This window comes from Mytilus galloprovincialis, chromosome 4 (genome assembly GCF_965363235.1).
Source record: "Mytilus galloprovincialis chromosome 4, xbMytGall1.hap1.1, whole genome shotgun sequence".
Lineage (NCBI taxonomy): Eukaryota > Metazoa > Mollusca > Bivalvia > Mytilida > Mytilidae > Mytilus > Mytilus galloprovincialis.
In genome coordinates this window covers 99,239,548-99,257,171 of record NC_134841.1, presented here as the reverse complement: position 1 = coordinate 99,257,171, position 17,624 = coordinate 99,239,548, and the positions used below count along the sequence as shown (strand labels likewise).

The following is a 17,624-nucleotide window of genomic DNA, read 5'->3' as shown; positions in this document are numbered from 1 at the left end:
CACAGAGGTTGTTATAATTGTCCACTATGTCACCGGTATAAACCTTATTGATTCACAGAGGTTGTTATAATTGTCCACTATGTCACCGGTATAAAACTTATTGATTCACAGAGGTTGTTATAATTGTCCACTATGTCACCGGTATAAACCTTATTGATTCACAGAGGTTGTTATAATTGTCCACTATGTCACGGGTATAAAACTTATTGATTCACAGAGGTTGTTATAATTGTCCACTATGTCACCGGTATAAAACTTATAAGTATAAGTGGACATCTGATAAATTGACCAATTCAAATTACTGTCATTATAATGATAACATTATTAGAATTTGGTCACTGCTGATAAGGACAGAAAAAAGCTTTTATCCTGTAAATTGATTCTATTAAGGAAAGATTAATGGAAATTTTCTTAGAAATAACTGTATGTTCTGATATAGAGGGAGGAAATGTCATGACTGAGGGGGTGGTTGACTTGTTTGTTATAAGAGATTTATAGGTGAAATAAGATCCAGAAATATATTTATTTTGCTTCTTGGTACATTAAAAAAGTAGATAAATCGGTGAAGATGAATGCTTTAATAAGAGGGATGCCATACAGATGAAGGAAGGAGATGATATGGAAATGTTTAAGTAGAAGTTGACAAGATGAATGCTTTAATAAGAGGGATGCCATACAGATGAAGGAAGGAGATGATATGGAAATGTTTAAGTAGAAGTTGACAAGATGAATGCTTTAATAAGAGGGATGCCATACAGATGAAGGAAGGAGATGATATGGAAATGTTTAAGTAGAAGTTGACAAGATGAATGCTTTAATAAGAGGGATGCCATACAGATGAAGGAAGGAGATGATATGGAAATGTTTAAGTAGAAGTTGACAAGATGAATGCTTTAATAAGAGGGATGCCATACAGATGAAGGAAGGAGATGATATGGAAATGTTTAAGTAGAAGTTGACAAGATGAATGCTTTAATAAGAGGGATGCCATACAGATGAAGGAAGGAGATGATATGGAAATGTTTAAGTAGAAGTTGACAAGATGAATGCTTTAATAAGAGGGATGCCATACAGATGAAGGAAGGAGATGATATGGAAATGTTTAAGTAGAAGTTGACAAGATGAATGCTTTAATAAGAGGGATGCCATACAGATGAAGGAAGGAGATGATATGGAAATGTTTAAGTAGAAGTTGACAAGATGAATGCTTTAATAAGAGGGATGCCATACAGATGAAGGAAGGAGATGATATGGAAATGTTTAAGTAGAAGGTGACAGGATGAATGCTCAAAATATAGGCTTACTCTTAGTTCATTGGCCAGCAGTTTTTCTTAAGGTCCTGTGCATGTTCATTGGTGAACGTTTAACAGAAAATGTTAAGATTTCTTAAATTCATTCGACACCAAGACATTTCTGAAAAATTAGGCAATTTGGAAAACATATTTGAAATAGTTGACTGTTGATGCTGTATATGATGCTTATCTATTTAACTATGTATTGAGATTGTTTAGGGATGGCATTGGGGTGGGAGATTTTCTCCAGGTATTTTGTAGTGGGTGTTAACCCACACCTACTGAAAATGAATATTAAATTTTTGTCTATTTTTTTATTTAAATAAGACCTTGAGAGGTAAACATTGACCAAACTATTTCTTTTTTCTGATTTGGAACTTGAGAAAGGGCATAACAGTTCTCTTAAAAACTTATTTGGGCAGAGTTCATTGACCATGAACTGCTTGGTTGAACTCCCTGCTGTCAACCCAGTTTAGTTTGGGCAGTTCTAAAAAAGTATAGTGTCCTCAAAGAATGGCGGTTGCTTTCACAACTATAATAGGTGGGGTTGGGGGCAAAGAACCTTCAAGCTTGTTGAAAATTCCAGAAAACATCAGTAAAGGACTAGGATACCAATGATTAGGGAGACATATAAAATATCACTGATACAGCAAATCAGAATAATTAAAGGACTTTACTGGCAGACAACAAATCTGAATCATATTGATTATAATAAATTAAGATGTGACAGCATAAAGCTCAACATTACCAATATAATTTAACTGTACATGTAATAACTTCAATAAATAGATAGTATCTTTGATGTGTTACAAAGTCATGACAATAGAAGCCTCTAATTATACTTCAGTCTCTGTGGCGCTCTATGGCAAGGTATTGATATAAGTTTCAGAAAAATAGAAAATGTTCCCCCCCATTTAGTTTTTCTCCAATAACGTCCTTGTCTTAACTTGACTTAAGTAATGTCATTTATAAGCAAATTAAGTGTAATTAATGATACCATGTAATATTTGACTTTTGGCAGCCAGCCCTTATTGATTGCAAAGATGTGTAGAAAATATATCTTTTCTTCCCGTGGTATGCAAATAAAACAGCAAATTTCTAATAATTGTTGTATAAACATTATATGCAGTGGTTTTCTCAGTAGCCAGTAATTGTTGTATAAATATTAGATGCAGTGGTTTCTTAAGAGCTTTGGGAAAAGAACAGCATGAAAAAGTTGACGTTAATTTGATGACATAATTTTGCAGAAGGAAGGGCAGAAAACTATCTGATTCTTTAATTCAATATTATACTCTAGTCAATGTGTTTGATTTGTTGTGGCCTTGAACTTGCTCAATAGTACAAAAACATATTGACAAAAAGTACTTTTGAATAAACAGGATTAATTTCTGTGTCATTTTGGTCTCTTGTGGAGAGTTGTCACATTGGCAATTATACCACATCTTCTTTTTTTTTTATAAATGAACTAATACTTGATTTTCTTGCAAGTGGTCAATTTGATTCTAAATTTGGAAATGTCTGTTCTATATCAGTTGTTGAAACCAAAACTTCTCTGGTAAATCTAAAATGCCAATTACTATCTTACATAAATGTTTCATAAGGATTATAAGGATTTGGGTTTCTTGTTTCCAGCTATAAATCAAGATTCATGACTGCATGTGATTTTCATTGCTAAAACAAAATAAGCAAAAGCTTGATTAAACTTTCTTTTTTAATAAATACCCTTTCCATAGCTGAGGGGGCATTAAATGTGTCCTTGTCTGTATGTTAGTCCCATAAAAATTCTGTTCGCCAACTTGAGTTTACCTCAACCAAAAAATATAAAACTTGTACACAATGCTCATTACTATAAAACACAGATAAATTTTTAATTTGGGTTGCGTCACTTTTACTGTTCTTGAGTTATGCATCTTATTCTGATTACAGATAATTATATGGAACATGATAAAATACACTAACAGTTTCACTAATGACTTGATTGCTTAGTTAATATTAAAATATTTGCTAGAATAATAAATTATTTATATATTTTAATATTTAACAGAAAACAAGATTTAAGAGAGTTGAAGATGTTACAGAAGCAAGAAAATAAACAATACCAAGATTTAGTGTACAAATCTCAAGGTGCTAGAGAAACTCAAGAAAGGAAGTTTGATTATGACATGCAGGTAGGTATATCTTACCCCTTATATATGGCAGTAAACATGGTAAATACCAATACAAGGGTCATTTCATTGTAAGGTAAGTATTTTGGTTTGTGATCTTCCATTGTGTTCAATAGTTTGAGAGGGGTGTTCATCAGTTTTCATTTCAGAGAATATTCTTCTACTTCCAGAAAGTTTGAAAACATGCAGAAATAAAGATTGAAAACATGCTGAAACAAATTAAATCTGAAGTGTTTAAAACAAAACTAAGAATTATAAATGAAATACAATTATTTTTACCATATATAATACAAATCAGTAAATATGGGTTAAATACATTTTTTTCAAAAGCAGATGAATATTCAGAAAACATTTTGATAAGTCTGTTTAGTTCTTGCAGATAAATACATGTGGTAATTCTATTTAAAGTTTAAATTCAATCATATGTTTTATAGAATTTAAAGAAGAATTATGATCAAGATATGGATACCTTGACTAAACAACAGAAACAACAAGTGGAAAAAGCTGAGTCGTCACAACAACTTGACATGAAGGGTGCGGCTAAACGTATCAAAATTGAACAGGTAAAATAATATAAACACGCACAAAAACACACAAACATGAAAGCAGTTGCTAAACACATCAAGATTGAACAGGTAAAATAATACACACACAGACACAAACATATAAACATGAAAGGCCCTACTAAACGTATCAATATTGAACAGGAAAAACATTACACACACGCACAAAAACACAAACATGAAAGGTGCTGCTAAACGTATGAGCTTGAACAGGTAAAACATTACACACACAGACACAAACACACAAACATGAAAGGTGCTGCTAAACGTATGAGCTTGAACAGGTAAAATATTACAAACACAAACAAACAGACAAACATGAAAGGTGCTTCTAAAGTATCAAGCTTGAATGGGTTAAGTATTACACATACACACATACACACACACACAAACATGAAAAGTGGTGCTATAAGTATCAAGAGTGAACAGGTATAAAGATTATACACAAACATGAAAGGTGCTGCTTAACGTAACGCTTAACATAACATAGTTAATCGAATAAAATTATACACCCACACATATAAAAGGTGCTACTAAACATATCAAGATTTAATAAGTAAAATAATACACACACACACACACAAACATGAAAGGTGCTGTATAGGACAACAATATTGACAGGTAAATCTCATAAACATGCATACACAGAAATACATAAACATGATAGGGGGCTGCTAAATGTATCAAGTTTGAAAAAAGGCAAAACTAATTATGCTTATACAAACTCATACAACATTGTCTTATCCTTGTTAGCTGAGTGTGTACACACGATATGTATTGCAATCGGTTGTATAAGTTATATCCCAATGTGGTATACTAGAGGGGTAAATCATACCTGTCAATGCAATTCCACCCTTTGCTTTAGTAGGTTTGGTTCAAATAAGTCAGAGAAAAAAAAATTCTCCCATCTGTCAAATTAATCATGTTTAGACACAGAAATAAAAACTTAAAAGGACTTTCTAAAATTCAATTCAATTCAATGACACAGCGAAACTTCATTGAGTTTGAAAGACTATTGATATTCTAAGCTTTTTTCTTTAAAGCTAATAAAGTCTTTGCATTCTCACTCTACTAGACAGAAAAACCAATTTCAGTTGAGTAGAGAGATTTATAATTAACATAATGATGGATCTAAGGAAAATTTAATCACAATAGTTATTAATAAGCATCAAAGAGACACTGATTATATCTAGATCTTATATATACAACAAGTCACACACACGACACATTAAAGGCTGAACTATCCATGTTAAATATAAATATTATACAAACTAAAATATCGACGTGAAAGGTACTTTTGAATGTGAGGCAACAATCTATGTATGGTTGTGTTTTGTCATATTGCAAATGATGAGAAAGAGTCTAAAACAACTACTGACTAAGTTATCTTTTGGTAGAAAGTCTAAATTTGTATTTTCTTGTACATGGCATTTACGAGTGATAGCAAAGACTGGTTGGTTGGGAGTCAGAATAATGTGCCTAGGTTTGGTGACATGTCTCACTGCATATATGATTAATTTAAGTTGTATGTTATTACTTATTCTAAATATCAGTACATACATATGTTATAGGAAAAGGAACTTAAAATGTTTAAAGAACAACAGAAACAAGAAATGAAATTACTAAAGCAAGAATTAGATTTCATGTCTAAAGATAACAAGAAAGAAGCTATGAGGAAACGTAAAGACGAGAAAGAGATAGAACTGGCAGATAAGGTAAAAGATCATGTGACATATCAAGTAGAAGAAAAATTCTGTACTTCTTTGTTATATGTACCGTATACAGCCGTGTATTGTCCGCATTTGTGTATAGTCCGCACCCCCTCTTCATCCCCAAATATCGAGGAAAAAGTCTAGTTCGCTTGTATAGTCCACGGCAACTTTTGACAAGATCGGGTCCGCGAACAATGACGGAAAATGCCGAAATTGCGTATTTTTTTTATATTTTTTTTGCCGAGATCGGCAATAAAAAAAGTAAGTATTGTTGTTAAAAAGATTGATAGTCACTTAAAACTTATGATAAGTTTTTGAATGGGATCTTTAAAGATATGTTTTTAATCTGTGTTAAAGACTGGCAACACAGTAATCATTGTTGTTAAAAGATCGATGGTTAATATAAAGTTATGATCAGTTTGTAAAAGAGGACTTAAAAAGATATGTATTTAATCTATTTTAAAAGTTCAATTAAATCGTCTTTCAGACTATCATTCTTTACTAATTAATTTAAAGTCCCAAACAATGAAAGACACTTAAGTAAGAACTGTATTCATGTAATAAATGTTAATTAATTCAATAATGTACATTTAACTATCAGCGTTATCACTTTTGATAACATTGAAAGTGGTAGCTTGCCTAAGCCAATAAACTGTTTAAAATTCTAAAAAATAAATATTTGGTATGCTATTAAACAAAAGAAAATTAAAGATCAAACATTTAAGATCGAAAGTTTGATGTTTGATGTTTAAAAATTGATTAGAACTCATTAGAATGTTATAACTCTTTAATCTTATCATTTCTTTTATTGATTTGAAGAACTGCCTTAGGTTATTGAATTACATTCATCACTTGTCAAAAGTTGACATGGTTAATTAATTGCTATACACACAAACCCGTAAACTCATTCATGTAAGACGATACACCTGCACAATGTGACCTTTCACCTGGAAATATAGTTTCGTATACAAAATTCCACTTCTTTCAGGTTTACACTTTCAGTATTAATGGTTACGATTTACAATTAAAAAATGTTAGGTCTTGATTTATTTACGTCGATAAGTTAACAGTTAAACACAAAAAGTCGGAATACGAAAATTTTTGATACTTTAATCACACATTTTCAAAATGGCGCATCGTGGTTTACTTGTACTGTACACACGCGAATAACATTAAACACAATCCATCTTGGGAAGATTTCACTAGGTTTCAACTTGACTATTATGGTTTTACCATTGAAGGGTTCATCTTTCATTGATATTCAGGATTCAGGTACACTGCTTAGATGCAATGACACAAATTTGACCAAATCCGAAACAAAGCGGACATTCGATCGAAGGCTGATTTTTATGCAAATTACTAAGTCAACACTGTAAGATTGTTTATTTTATTAAAAAAAATAACAAAGAGTAGTCAAAAATACAGTTAGATTGTTTATTTTATTTCGAAATAATACAAAGAGTTGTCAAGAATACATTATAACAGTGACAACACATGATGTTTCCGTTTACTTGGCCAAACCTCGTTCAACATCGTATCCCTACATGGAAAAAAATGTCACAAAATCCTATAGTACTGCATAGTCCGCACCCCTTCCATCAATTTCATTCCCAGGGTAAAAAACCGCGGACTATACACCCCTTTCTACGGTATGTATTATTTTAGGATTTTTCAGTTTTGTGTAATGAAAATAGTAACTAGCCCAATGTTCTTCTCCTCACTCTACTTTTAACTGGCATTTTGAAGTGAAATGTGAGTCAAGAACATTCATGGACATAGTATTTAAGATGTTTGAGATAAATTAAATACAAATTAAATGCACTTGTCATCACAGCTAATTCTATGTACCTTATATATGAAGATAAACGTGTACTGTGGATTCAATTATTTTTTGTGGATTTTTTTTTTTTTTTTAAATTGTATACAAGGCAGTAGAAAATTTGTGATTCACCTTGACCCATAAAGTCCATTAAAACGGTGTGTGAAAGTAACAACAAAGACTTCAACATGGAGCAATTCTTTTAAGACTGCATCATCTGTATAGTGAAGACTGACATATATATGTTGGTGTTACCTTTTGTCTCTGTACTAATACATGATGTGATTTGTTAAAAGTTTCATAATTGTAAAAGTTTGAGTCAACATTACACAAACATTGGTAACTAGTATGAATAATTGGAAATAAGAAAAACATAACAATATTTATGGAAAACTAATTAAGGGGGTACCGTACACCTAAGAAAAGATAACTCTTACTAAAATTCTGAGTTAACTAACGTCAGTTAAGTGTTTTAAAATACGCCTCATATTACAAGCGTTTTATTGACATGGAATAGTTGTTTACCTGTTGTTATGAAGCAGACGGTACATCACTGTCATAATGGAACAGCGTAAACGTAATACGTTTGGTAAATTTTCGAGATCTAAATCTGCCGATAAGAAATCGAGTCGTTCAGATTACTTCAAATGGTTAAATGATGGCAGGAAATTGGAAGATTCTCCGCAAGTCGGCTTGCGTAATGATCATGGCAATTACGTATACGAGTATCTTGATGTTGGGGCCGAGGCTGAATTGGAAGGTGATAACACGTCTGATGTTTCAAAATCTTGGACAATTGGGAGAAGAATTGTAGAGTGGAATATCCTGTCGGAAGGAATGTATTGCTGTACTTGCAAGTGTCCACTTCACCTGTCAGATATTGTAGGAGAACGATTGTTTGGGCTAGGTGGTCTACTGATGGTAGATTGTAAACTGTGTCATACTGTTACTGATGTGCATTTTGGGAAGAGAGGACCATCTGGAAGTTATGACATCAACACAAAAGCTTCCATAGGTATGATTATATCACATGCTTGTAAATTATAATACTAATAGTCTGTATGATGCTAATATTTACAGTTGTAGTTTTACTGTTTACAGGGGTGGATCCAGCCATTTTAAAAAAGGGGGTTCCTAACCCAGGACAAAGGGGTGTTCCAACTACATGTCCCCATTCAAATGCATTGATTGTCCAAAAAAAGGGGGTATCCAAACGCGCCCCCACCCCCTGAATCCGTGCCTGGTTGACATTTAACATGTTGCATTGTTTATTTGACATATTAAATTATATTTAAATGCATTCATGATTTTTTGTTTAAAAACTAAAAAGAGTCCTTGGGGTCAATTACTACTAATTAATGTGTCTAACTTAAACAGTGCATATATATAAATTGCTTGCAATCTTGGGCAAATTATTGTGTTGTGAAAGCTTATTAAACATGATTAAGGCATATAGGAGACAAGTGCCTGTGTTACATGTATAGCAAATTAATTGTTGAAAATATTGTTATTGTTCAATGAACATCAACAACTTTCAACCCCTCCCTTCTTATCTTCTTCATAGCCAAATTAGGCTTTGAAAAGAGTTAAAATAACTAATTATAAACTACATGTACATCATCATAATATCATGTTAATATTCTTAGATTAGATATTTTGTAAGCCAAGTCAGAGAAATAAGCACAGGACTGACAGCTTGAATTGTGTCCTGTAAATTTATCTTCAGTTTAGGAAATTTTATAGAATTTTACAATTTTAAGAGAAAAAAATTACCATCTTTACTAAAGTTAATAACACAACTGTTTCTTAGTCTTAGAAATGCAGGTGTGTATATTTTCCATAATTAAGCAATCAATTTTTTTCTCAATTTTTGATTATACCTCATATTCTATTAAAGGAATGATACATGCAGGGATGGGCCCAACTCATCTGCAGAACTTTCTAGCAGAATGTAACCTGCCATCCATTACAGAGAGCACATTAAGGAAAAAAGAGAAAGAATTAAGAGGACAAATTAAAAATGTAACAATCCAGTCCTGCAATATGGCACAAAGAGAGGAAAAGTCACTCAGCACAAATGGCAATGTAAGTATTAAATGTATGCATACAAAGTGGAATATTCAGACTATATGCCTCTTTCTAGAAAACTCAGTCCTTTTTACCCCCCCCCTCCCCCCCCCAAAAAAAAAAATTCAAGGGACTTATAAAAAAGAAGATGTGGTATGATTGCCAATGAGACAACTATCCACAAAAGACCAAAATGACACAGACATTAACAACTATAGGTCACCGTACGGCCTTCAACAATGAGCAAAGCCCATACCGCATAGTCGGCTATAATAGGCCCCGATAAGACAATGTAAAACAATTCATACGAGAAAACTAACGGGGGTCTTATTTATGTAAAAAAAATAACGAAAAACAAATATGTAACACATAAACAAACGACAACCACTGAATTACTGGCTCCTGACTTGGGACAGGCACATACATAAATAATGTGGTTAGGTTATATACATGAGAATTATAATACAATTTGATCATGTAATGCTTCATTGTTTATAATGGACTTTAATAGGACTGTGTGTCTTATGAAAGTAAAAAATGTATATATATAACATCAAACATGTTTTTAAAGTTAAAAGCTGTTTTTTTATTATTTCATAAACAGAATAAACAACCATACATGTACATGCATGTACAGATCAAGACTTTTCACCACCTAAAATTGCACAGGACAGCACATTTTTTTTTGATTTAATAGTGAGGAACACAAAAACAATAATTTCTAATTGTGTTTTAGGTTTGCAGTCAATGCAAATGTTTGTTTCTTGCAAACATATGCACCCAAAATATGTTTTTGTGTTCTTAATAATGTATATTTGCAGCTTACTACACAACTAGGTATCCTAAAGGTTAAGGTACATGTAAATGGTTAAGGTCAATTTATAATAAACTTGCTGGGACTTTTTTTTTATAAGAAATGCAATCTTTTCTAGATTGAAGCAAGTTTTGATGGTGGCTGGCAAAAGAGAGGCTCTGGTTGGAATTATAATAGTAATACAGGTAAATACATATAATTATATAATATAATGTCTGACATTCATGATTTACTTACTGTATGTTGTTAAATTTTGCTGAATCAATTATTAATATAAATTTAACTTAATTGGACAAAGCATTAATTTTACTATTTAAATTGATATGAGAAGCTGTAGTTAAAGAAATATCTTCCCATACTTATATTTATTCAATCCCTAGGGTAGATCTCTTTAACTTACCTGGTTCAATTATAGCAAATATGTGAGCTTTTGCCATCATTTTGTATACATTATAGAAGTTAGATGTGTTACATTGTACATGATTGTTAGTGACTCAACTGTTCACCAGAGCTCACACGAAAAGTAGACAATTATACTATAAAACCTTCAACAATGAGAAAAAGTTATATCCAACATGAAAAATACCAAACAATTCAAATGAAAAAACTAACAGCATAATTAATAACAAAAACATTTATGAAGAAAATATGACAGATATAAACTAACAACCACTGAACTATAGGCTCTTTATTATCAGTATCTGTTCGCCATATTAATCTGTAACATGACATCATTCTGTTAGCATTTCATTAAAATACTCGTTATCTCACACCCCTATTCAAATCATAACAATATTTACTTAACTGTTAATTTATAATTGCATCATGTTAATGTAATACCTTTTTCTTTTTATTCTTGCAGGACATGCAACTTTTATTGGAAAGGAGACAGGAAAGGTGCTGTCATTCGATTTAAGAAGCAAGACATGTAAGATTTGTGAGTTCCATCAAAACAAAAAAGAGACAGTTCCGGAGCATGAGTGCCATCTGAATTGGCATGGGTCTAGTAAATCCATGGAGGCAGATATGGCGGTGGCAATGGCCCACAGATTAAAAGATGATGAATGTGAAATTAATGGTATGTTTCATATTCAAAACAGAGAGTTCCCCAACATGCTTTGAAAATACCATATAAAGGGAAATAACTCTTATTTCCACAATTCTTTTAAATTTAAAAGGTGATCATTTTGTAATTTTTACAGGAAACTTGGATTTTGTTCTTACACTTTTCTGACATAGAATCAATTGATTAACATGACCAATGTAATGTAAAAAAAACGGTTTATGTTTATTTAAGTTGCTTTATTAATACATTAGCTACATGTAATTAAATAAGGCAGAATATAACACTCTGCTATCACTATTTTCCAAATAAAAAAATATGCTTGCCGTTGTATATCTTGACCTCTTTGTAGGTTTATAATTATTCAATCTTCATTTCAGTCATACATGCTGATAACGACGCATCAACAACAGCAAGACTAGAAGTTGAGTTTGGAAACATACAGAAAAAAGATGACCAGAACCATGTGAAGAAGGGGTTATCAACAAGCTTGTATAATATTTCAAAGAGGTATTTTACAAATTAATTTTAGTGTTACAGATATGTCTATGACAAGGCTAAAGCCCATCCTTAACTAAATAAAATCTTACGTAAAATCTTATTCTATTGATCTGTGAAGACTACTTACTCTTAACAAAAACATTTCAATGAAATTTCAATTTTGTGTTGTTCAAAGACATATAAAGATCTTTGTGTTATCTGAATTCACAAACATTACATTGAAAATTAAAAGAACTATTATTATCGCTATTTTGTGCATTTTTCCTTTGATCTTTTTTTGTGATGATTTCTCATATCATGCTACTTGCTTGAGATGGAAAATTATCGCTAGAAACTAAGGAGGCATGTGGCATTGCTAATGAAATTGACATGAAATTGACAATGTCGCCATACAATGTAGGTAAAATAGCGATAAACAGATTATTTTCTGCTCTATAGTCGGGTTGTTGTCTCTTTGACACATTCCCCATTTCCATTCTCAATTTTATCATTGGTCATCTCAACTCGATTGCTTTTCTCGTTGAAATGATCAACAATGATCTATAAGTATATATATATATATATATGAATAATCTTCATGGCATGAAGAACCAAACAGTTTTTAGTGAGGCTATATTAAGTTTAGAATAGAAAAGCAGACATTAAAAAAAATAGAAACTAGGACCTTTTTTCTGAAAATTAAAAGGCAGATGCATGATACCATGATTGATGATTTCATCCATGCCCCATAAAAGTCTGATGTTTTTTTTTTTAAATTTTACATTGTTTCTTATTTTGCAGTTACAAAGAATTGCTAAAGGATGAAACAAAACAATATATTTTGAGGTGCTTTATGTATGCCATTAAGGGAGGTGACAATGAAGATGACATTAAGATTGGGCTGCAAAGAATTGTACCACATATTTTTGGATCACATGAAAATTGTAAAGATGCTGACTGGTGTAGCTATCATCAAAATCCAGAAAAATTTATGTAAGATCTTCTATACTGGTATTGACAACATATCATTTTCCGTATTGTCTTATTTCTCAAAAAAAATAATAGATATAAGAAGATGTGGTATGAGTGCCAATGACACCTCTTCTATCCAAGTCACAATTTGTAAAAAGAAACCAATTATACATATGTCAATCATAAAAATTTATTCTTTAATATGCTGAACCTAACGGTGTATTAAGTTTTTGGATTTATGGCACAGTTTTTAAAGTGGTCTACATTGAGGTCCAACGGGTCAAAAATTAAACTTTGTTTGATTTCATAAAAAATTGAATTATAGGGGTTCTTTGATATGCTAAAACTAACAGTGTATTTAGATTCTGAATTTTTGGTCCCATTTTCAAATTGATGTACATTAAGGTCCAAAGGGTCCAAAATTAAACTTTGATTGTTTTTAACAAAATTTGAAATCCTGGGGTTCTTTGATATGCTGAATCTAAACATGTATTTAGATTTTTGATTATGGGTCCAGTTTTTTAGTTGGTCCAAAACTAAACTTTGTTTGATTTCAAGAAAAATTTAATATATATCATTTATATGAGGTTCTTTGATATGCTGAATCTAACCGTGTATTAAGTTTTTATAATTTTGAGCCCCATTTAAATTGGCCCACATTGAGGTCCAAAGGGTCCAAATTGAAATTTATTTGATTTTAAAAAAAAGAGGAATATATCAGGTTCTTTTATATGCTGAATCTAACCATGTATTTAGATTTTTGATTTTAGGTCAGACCTCTGCAGCTGTATTAAGCTGCGCCCTCTTTTTTTTCTAAGACCTCCCCTTTTTTCTTAACACCTCCTGCCACTATTTTAAAATTTCTTGATCTGCCCATTTACAGAAATATAGAGCATATATGCTAACACTAAAGTTTCAGGTTAAGTATTTTGTGCAAATTCAAATTTGAAATGTAAACTTTATTTTCATTCATCTCCATTTCAGGTATAAAAGTTTACCAAATGGGAAACCACTCAAGTCTGAAGGATTAAAGGTTGAATTGAATAATTTAGTGACAAAAATGATTGGAAGGAGTAATTCTTTAAATGATCTTGGATCTACACAGTCAAATGAAAGCTTTAACCAGCTTGTATCTGTAAAGGCACCTAAATCAAGGTAATTTATAATTATTTGGTATTAAATTAAATGCATTTCAGTTCCCATTCTTAAGCAACAATGAATATAAGTATAAAAAAAATATGTCGTATGATTACTGTACCAATAAAACAACTCTATACAATAGAATAAATGACTCAGAAATTAACAGCTATGGTCACAGTAAGGCCTTTAACAATGAACAGTTCTCATATGAAAAAAGTTAGCTATAAAAGGCCCCAAATCACAAATTTATATAAGAAGATGTGGTAATAGTGTCAATGAGACACCTCTTCTATCCAAGTCACAATTTGTAAAGAGAAACCAATTATACATATATGTCAAAGCACAACAGTCAACACAATTTAAACAAGAAAACTAACGGCAAAATTAATGTAAAAAATAAAATAAATGATAAACAAATATGTAACATTGCAATTACTGAGAGCTAGTTGAAAGCCAATAACAATAAAAAACAAATACATGTAAAACTTAATTTTCTTGTCAGGCAGGTTGCAGTTTATTAGTTTTCAATGAAGGGAGTTATTACTATCATAGTAAAACTTTATATAAAAATATTAATCTTTTGCAAAGAGTCTTCATATGTTGTGAGTTAGTATGTTACTGTTACCTGCACCTTTGACATCAAGTTCAAATAAATGAAGAGGGGAATATATTTTAATGTACTTAAATAGTTCTTCATACTCTTTTTTAGACATTATGGTGGATCATGCTCACTTCAGAATAGGCTATCTGCAGCTGTGCTTCAGAAAAATGAAAGATATGGCTACTTATCCAAGGTAACTATGAAAATTTTTACATCTTATTTTTGAATGAAGGATGACATAGTGTTTGAATACGATTTCTTCATTTTCTTCATTTTCTTTCCCTTTCTATTTCTTTCTTCTTTTTCATCTTCTCAGAAAAGCCTGTTCAGACCATAACTTTATTAATCTTTTGATGTAGCATATAATGAATTTGAAGTATGTGGGTATATTACTTGTCTCAAGTTCCAGGATTGGTAACTAAGACCTTGACCTAAAGTTCATGAAAATTAAATTTCTAGTACTCTCTGTATGTCCACTCCATGACTTTTCGTCCGTCTGACCATACTCTTATCCTCTTTCCTTACCTCACTCTAACTGAAGTTTTAACTGAAGTTTGCCTAATCAGGGAAAGTGAGTCACTTAATGTTCTAGAGTCATGCCCCTTTATAACTTGGAAAATTGCAAATTGTTTTGTTTCCTTATTCTAACATTAGTTTGACTTTATATAACTGATACATATAAGAATCACAACACTCAGACAGAGTTCAAATTTGTGTTGTGACTCATTTGTCAATCTATAGTTCTGTCCCTTTTTAACTTGGAAAATTGCAAAGCTACAGCGGAGGCATTTATGATATCTTACACATTCTCCCTTAATAAATTTTATCTTTTGAAACCATGTTACATGTTGCATCCAATGTTTATATACAAGGAGATTACTGTAACAGTATTGCTTTTTTAGCCCTGCAGATATAAATTGTACAATTTACAGTCACAAATTATGTTTATCTAGTATGTAACTCAATTATCTTTGACTTTCTTCTCAAATTATTATCTTTATAAATAAGAAGATGTGGTATGTGTGTTAATGAATCAACTATCCATCCAAGTCACAATAAATAAAGAGTTACAATTATAGGTAAAAATTTGTGTTCAAGATGGAGATTACTGTTTTTTTCATGATTTTTAATATTTTAATGCATATGTGTATTACATTTTAGTTATTTTGCAATTTTTGTTTAGATCAATGAAGCAGCAAACCTTTCTCCAGGAGAATTTACGATGGCAATTTCGGCTGTAAGAGATAAAAAAATGGAAAAAAGGAAAGAAAAGAAAAATTCAAAGGAATACAAAGTCGACCGTATACAAAAGAAAAGGAACCGCAATACAAATGAGCGTAAACATCTTGTAAGAGAAGGTAAAACCTATGGATCTCAAATGGAGTTTGATCATCAACAGGACCCTGAGCTTACCACAGAAATTCCACTTCCTTTTAATATTGATGGCACTGAATGCAAAGTTTTTTTTGATTTAGAAACAACAGGCTTGGGAAGGAATAGCGACATCATTCAAATAGCAGCTAAGTCATATTCAAATAGTTTTAATAGGTATGTCATTCCAAGAGTGGACATTCAGATTGAGGCCAGTAAGATAACTGGTATAACTTACAGCCATGGAACGAATAAAATGTATGTTCGAGGACAAATAGTTGAACCAGTATCACTTCATAAAGCTCTACTTGATTTCATACATTTTTTAAAGGAACAGAATCAGCCAATAATATTAGGTCATAACATTTGTAATTTTGACATTCCTGTAATTGTTAACAAATTGAAAGAATATAATTTGTTTTCGACATTTTGTGAAACAGTGAAAGGTTTTATTGACACAATGAAAGTGGCTAGAAAGTATATTCCCAAACATGATGTAGAAAATTTTAAGCAGCAGACTCTTGTCAACCAGTTTGTAGGAGAAAATTACCTCGCCCACAATGCAATAGAGGATGTGGATTCATTAAAAACATTATATGACAGTAAACTTGCTTTACTAGTGAAATCTGATGATGTATTTGCCATGTCATACCACAATTGCATGGACTCCTACTCTGGCTTACTAAGTAGTAAAATTGTTTCAAGGCCAGTTTGCATGCAACTAGCGAAAGATGGTATATCGTTGAAACACCTCAAACTGGCATCTGTACGAGATGTAAATGGATTGAAATTTGTCTTACAGGACCATAAGATACCACCAAAGAGTGTGAAATGCATTCAGGACTACTTTCAGACTGAGGAATGAATTTTGTATGGCCAAAAAATAAATATCTGTCTGCGTTTTCTTATAACCTGACTGTGTCAACCCGAATACTTGTTTTATTATTTTCCCAACACAATGCATTTGCCAGGGATAAGATGTTTTAGTCTGTCAGTTTGTCTGTCCTTTTCTTGTTAGTTCAAACGGCACAACATAATTTAATGAAACTTAGAAGGTGGTAAGAATGCAATTAGTGTGTACATAAAACAAAGTTATATGAAAAATTGATTCCCTGCATTATAATTTTATATTTTGAGTTATTGTCCCAGTTCTATTGACACTGAATAATAAAGAATTTGCCATTTTTCGTCTGCAGAAAAAATGACCGCCAAAGTCAAACATTCTTATTACTAGTGGTTGGATATTGTACCCTATCATATAGATATGCCAAAAACTATTTCTCTGAAGCTACTAACAAAAATAAGAACCAAACTTTAAAGTCTCATGATGGTCAAAATTGCAAGGAACACACCACTTCATGTTAACCCATCTAATAGACCAAAGATGTAAGAACAAGGTCAAAAGTTATGGCTTGGTAATTTTCATGCAAAAAAAACTACATTAAGTTGACTTTATGGTCAAATTGAGAACACATGAAGGTCATCATGGTGCAACACACATTAATTATCTGATGATGATTCATCTACATACCAAAGATCTAAGGCCAAGGTCAAAAGACAACATG

General features: G+C 31.7%; 2 protein-coding genes across 2 annotated transcripts in view; both read left to right on the top strand.

Moving 5' to 3' along the window:
• Nucleotides 1–17,624, top strand: part of LOC143073584 (uncharacterized) — a 67,781-nt gene that overhangs the window by 38,159 nt on the left and 11,998 nt on the right. Inside the window, exons 13-15 of the mRNA XM_076249226.1 lie at nt 3,337–3,460; nt 3,892–4,020; nt 5,592–5,735. Coding sequence (XP_076105341.1) covers nt 3,337–3,460; nt 3,892–4,020; nt 5,592–5,735 — 397 coding nt within the window. The remainder of the gene's footprint in view (nt 1–3,336; nt 3,461–3,891; nt 4,021–5,591; nt 5,736–17,624) is intronic.
• Nucleotides 8,033–16,990, top strand: LOC143073581 (uncharacterized). Its single transcript, XM_076249223.1, has 9 exons — nt 8,033–8,566; nt 9,449–9,636; nt 10,551–10,617; nt 11,295–11,510; nt 11,876–12,005; nt 12,777–12,968; nt 13,932–14,102; nt 14,797–14,881; nt 15,872–16,990. The coding sequence occupies exons 1-9, from the start codon at nt 8,113–8,115 to the stop codon at nt 16,922–16,924; spliced, it is 2,556 nt and encodes an 851-aa protein (XP_076105338.1). The 5' UTR covers nt 8,033–8,112; the 3' UTR covers nt 16,925–16,990.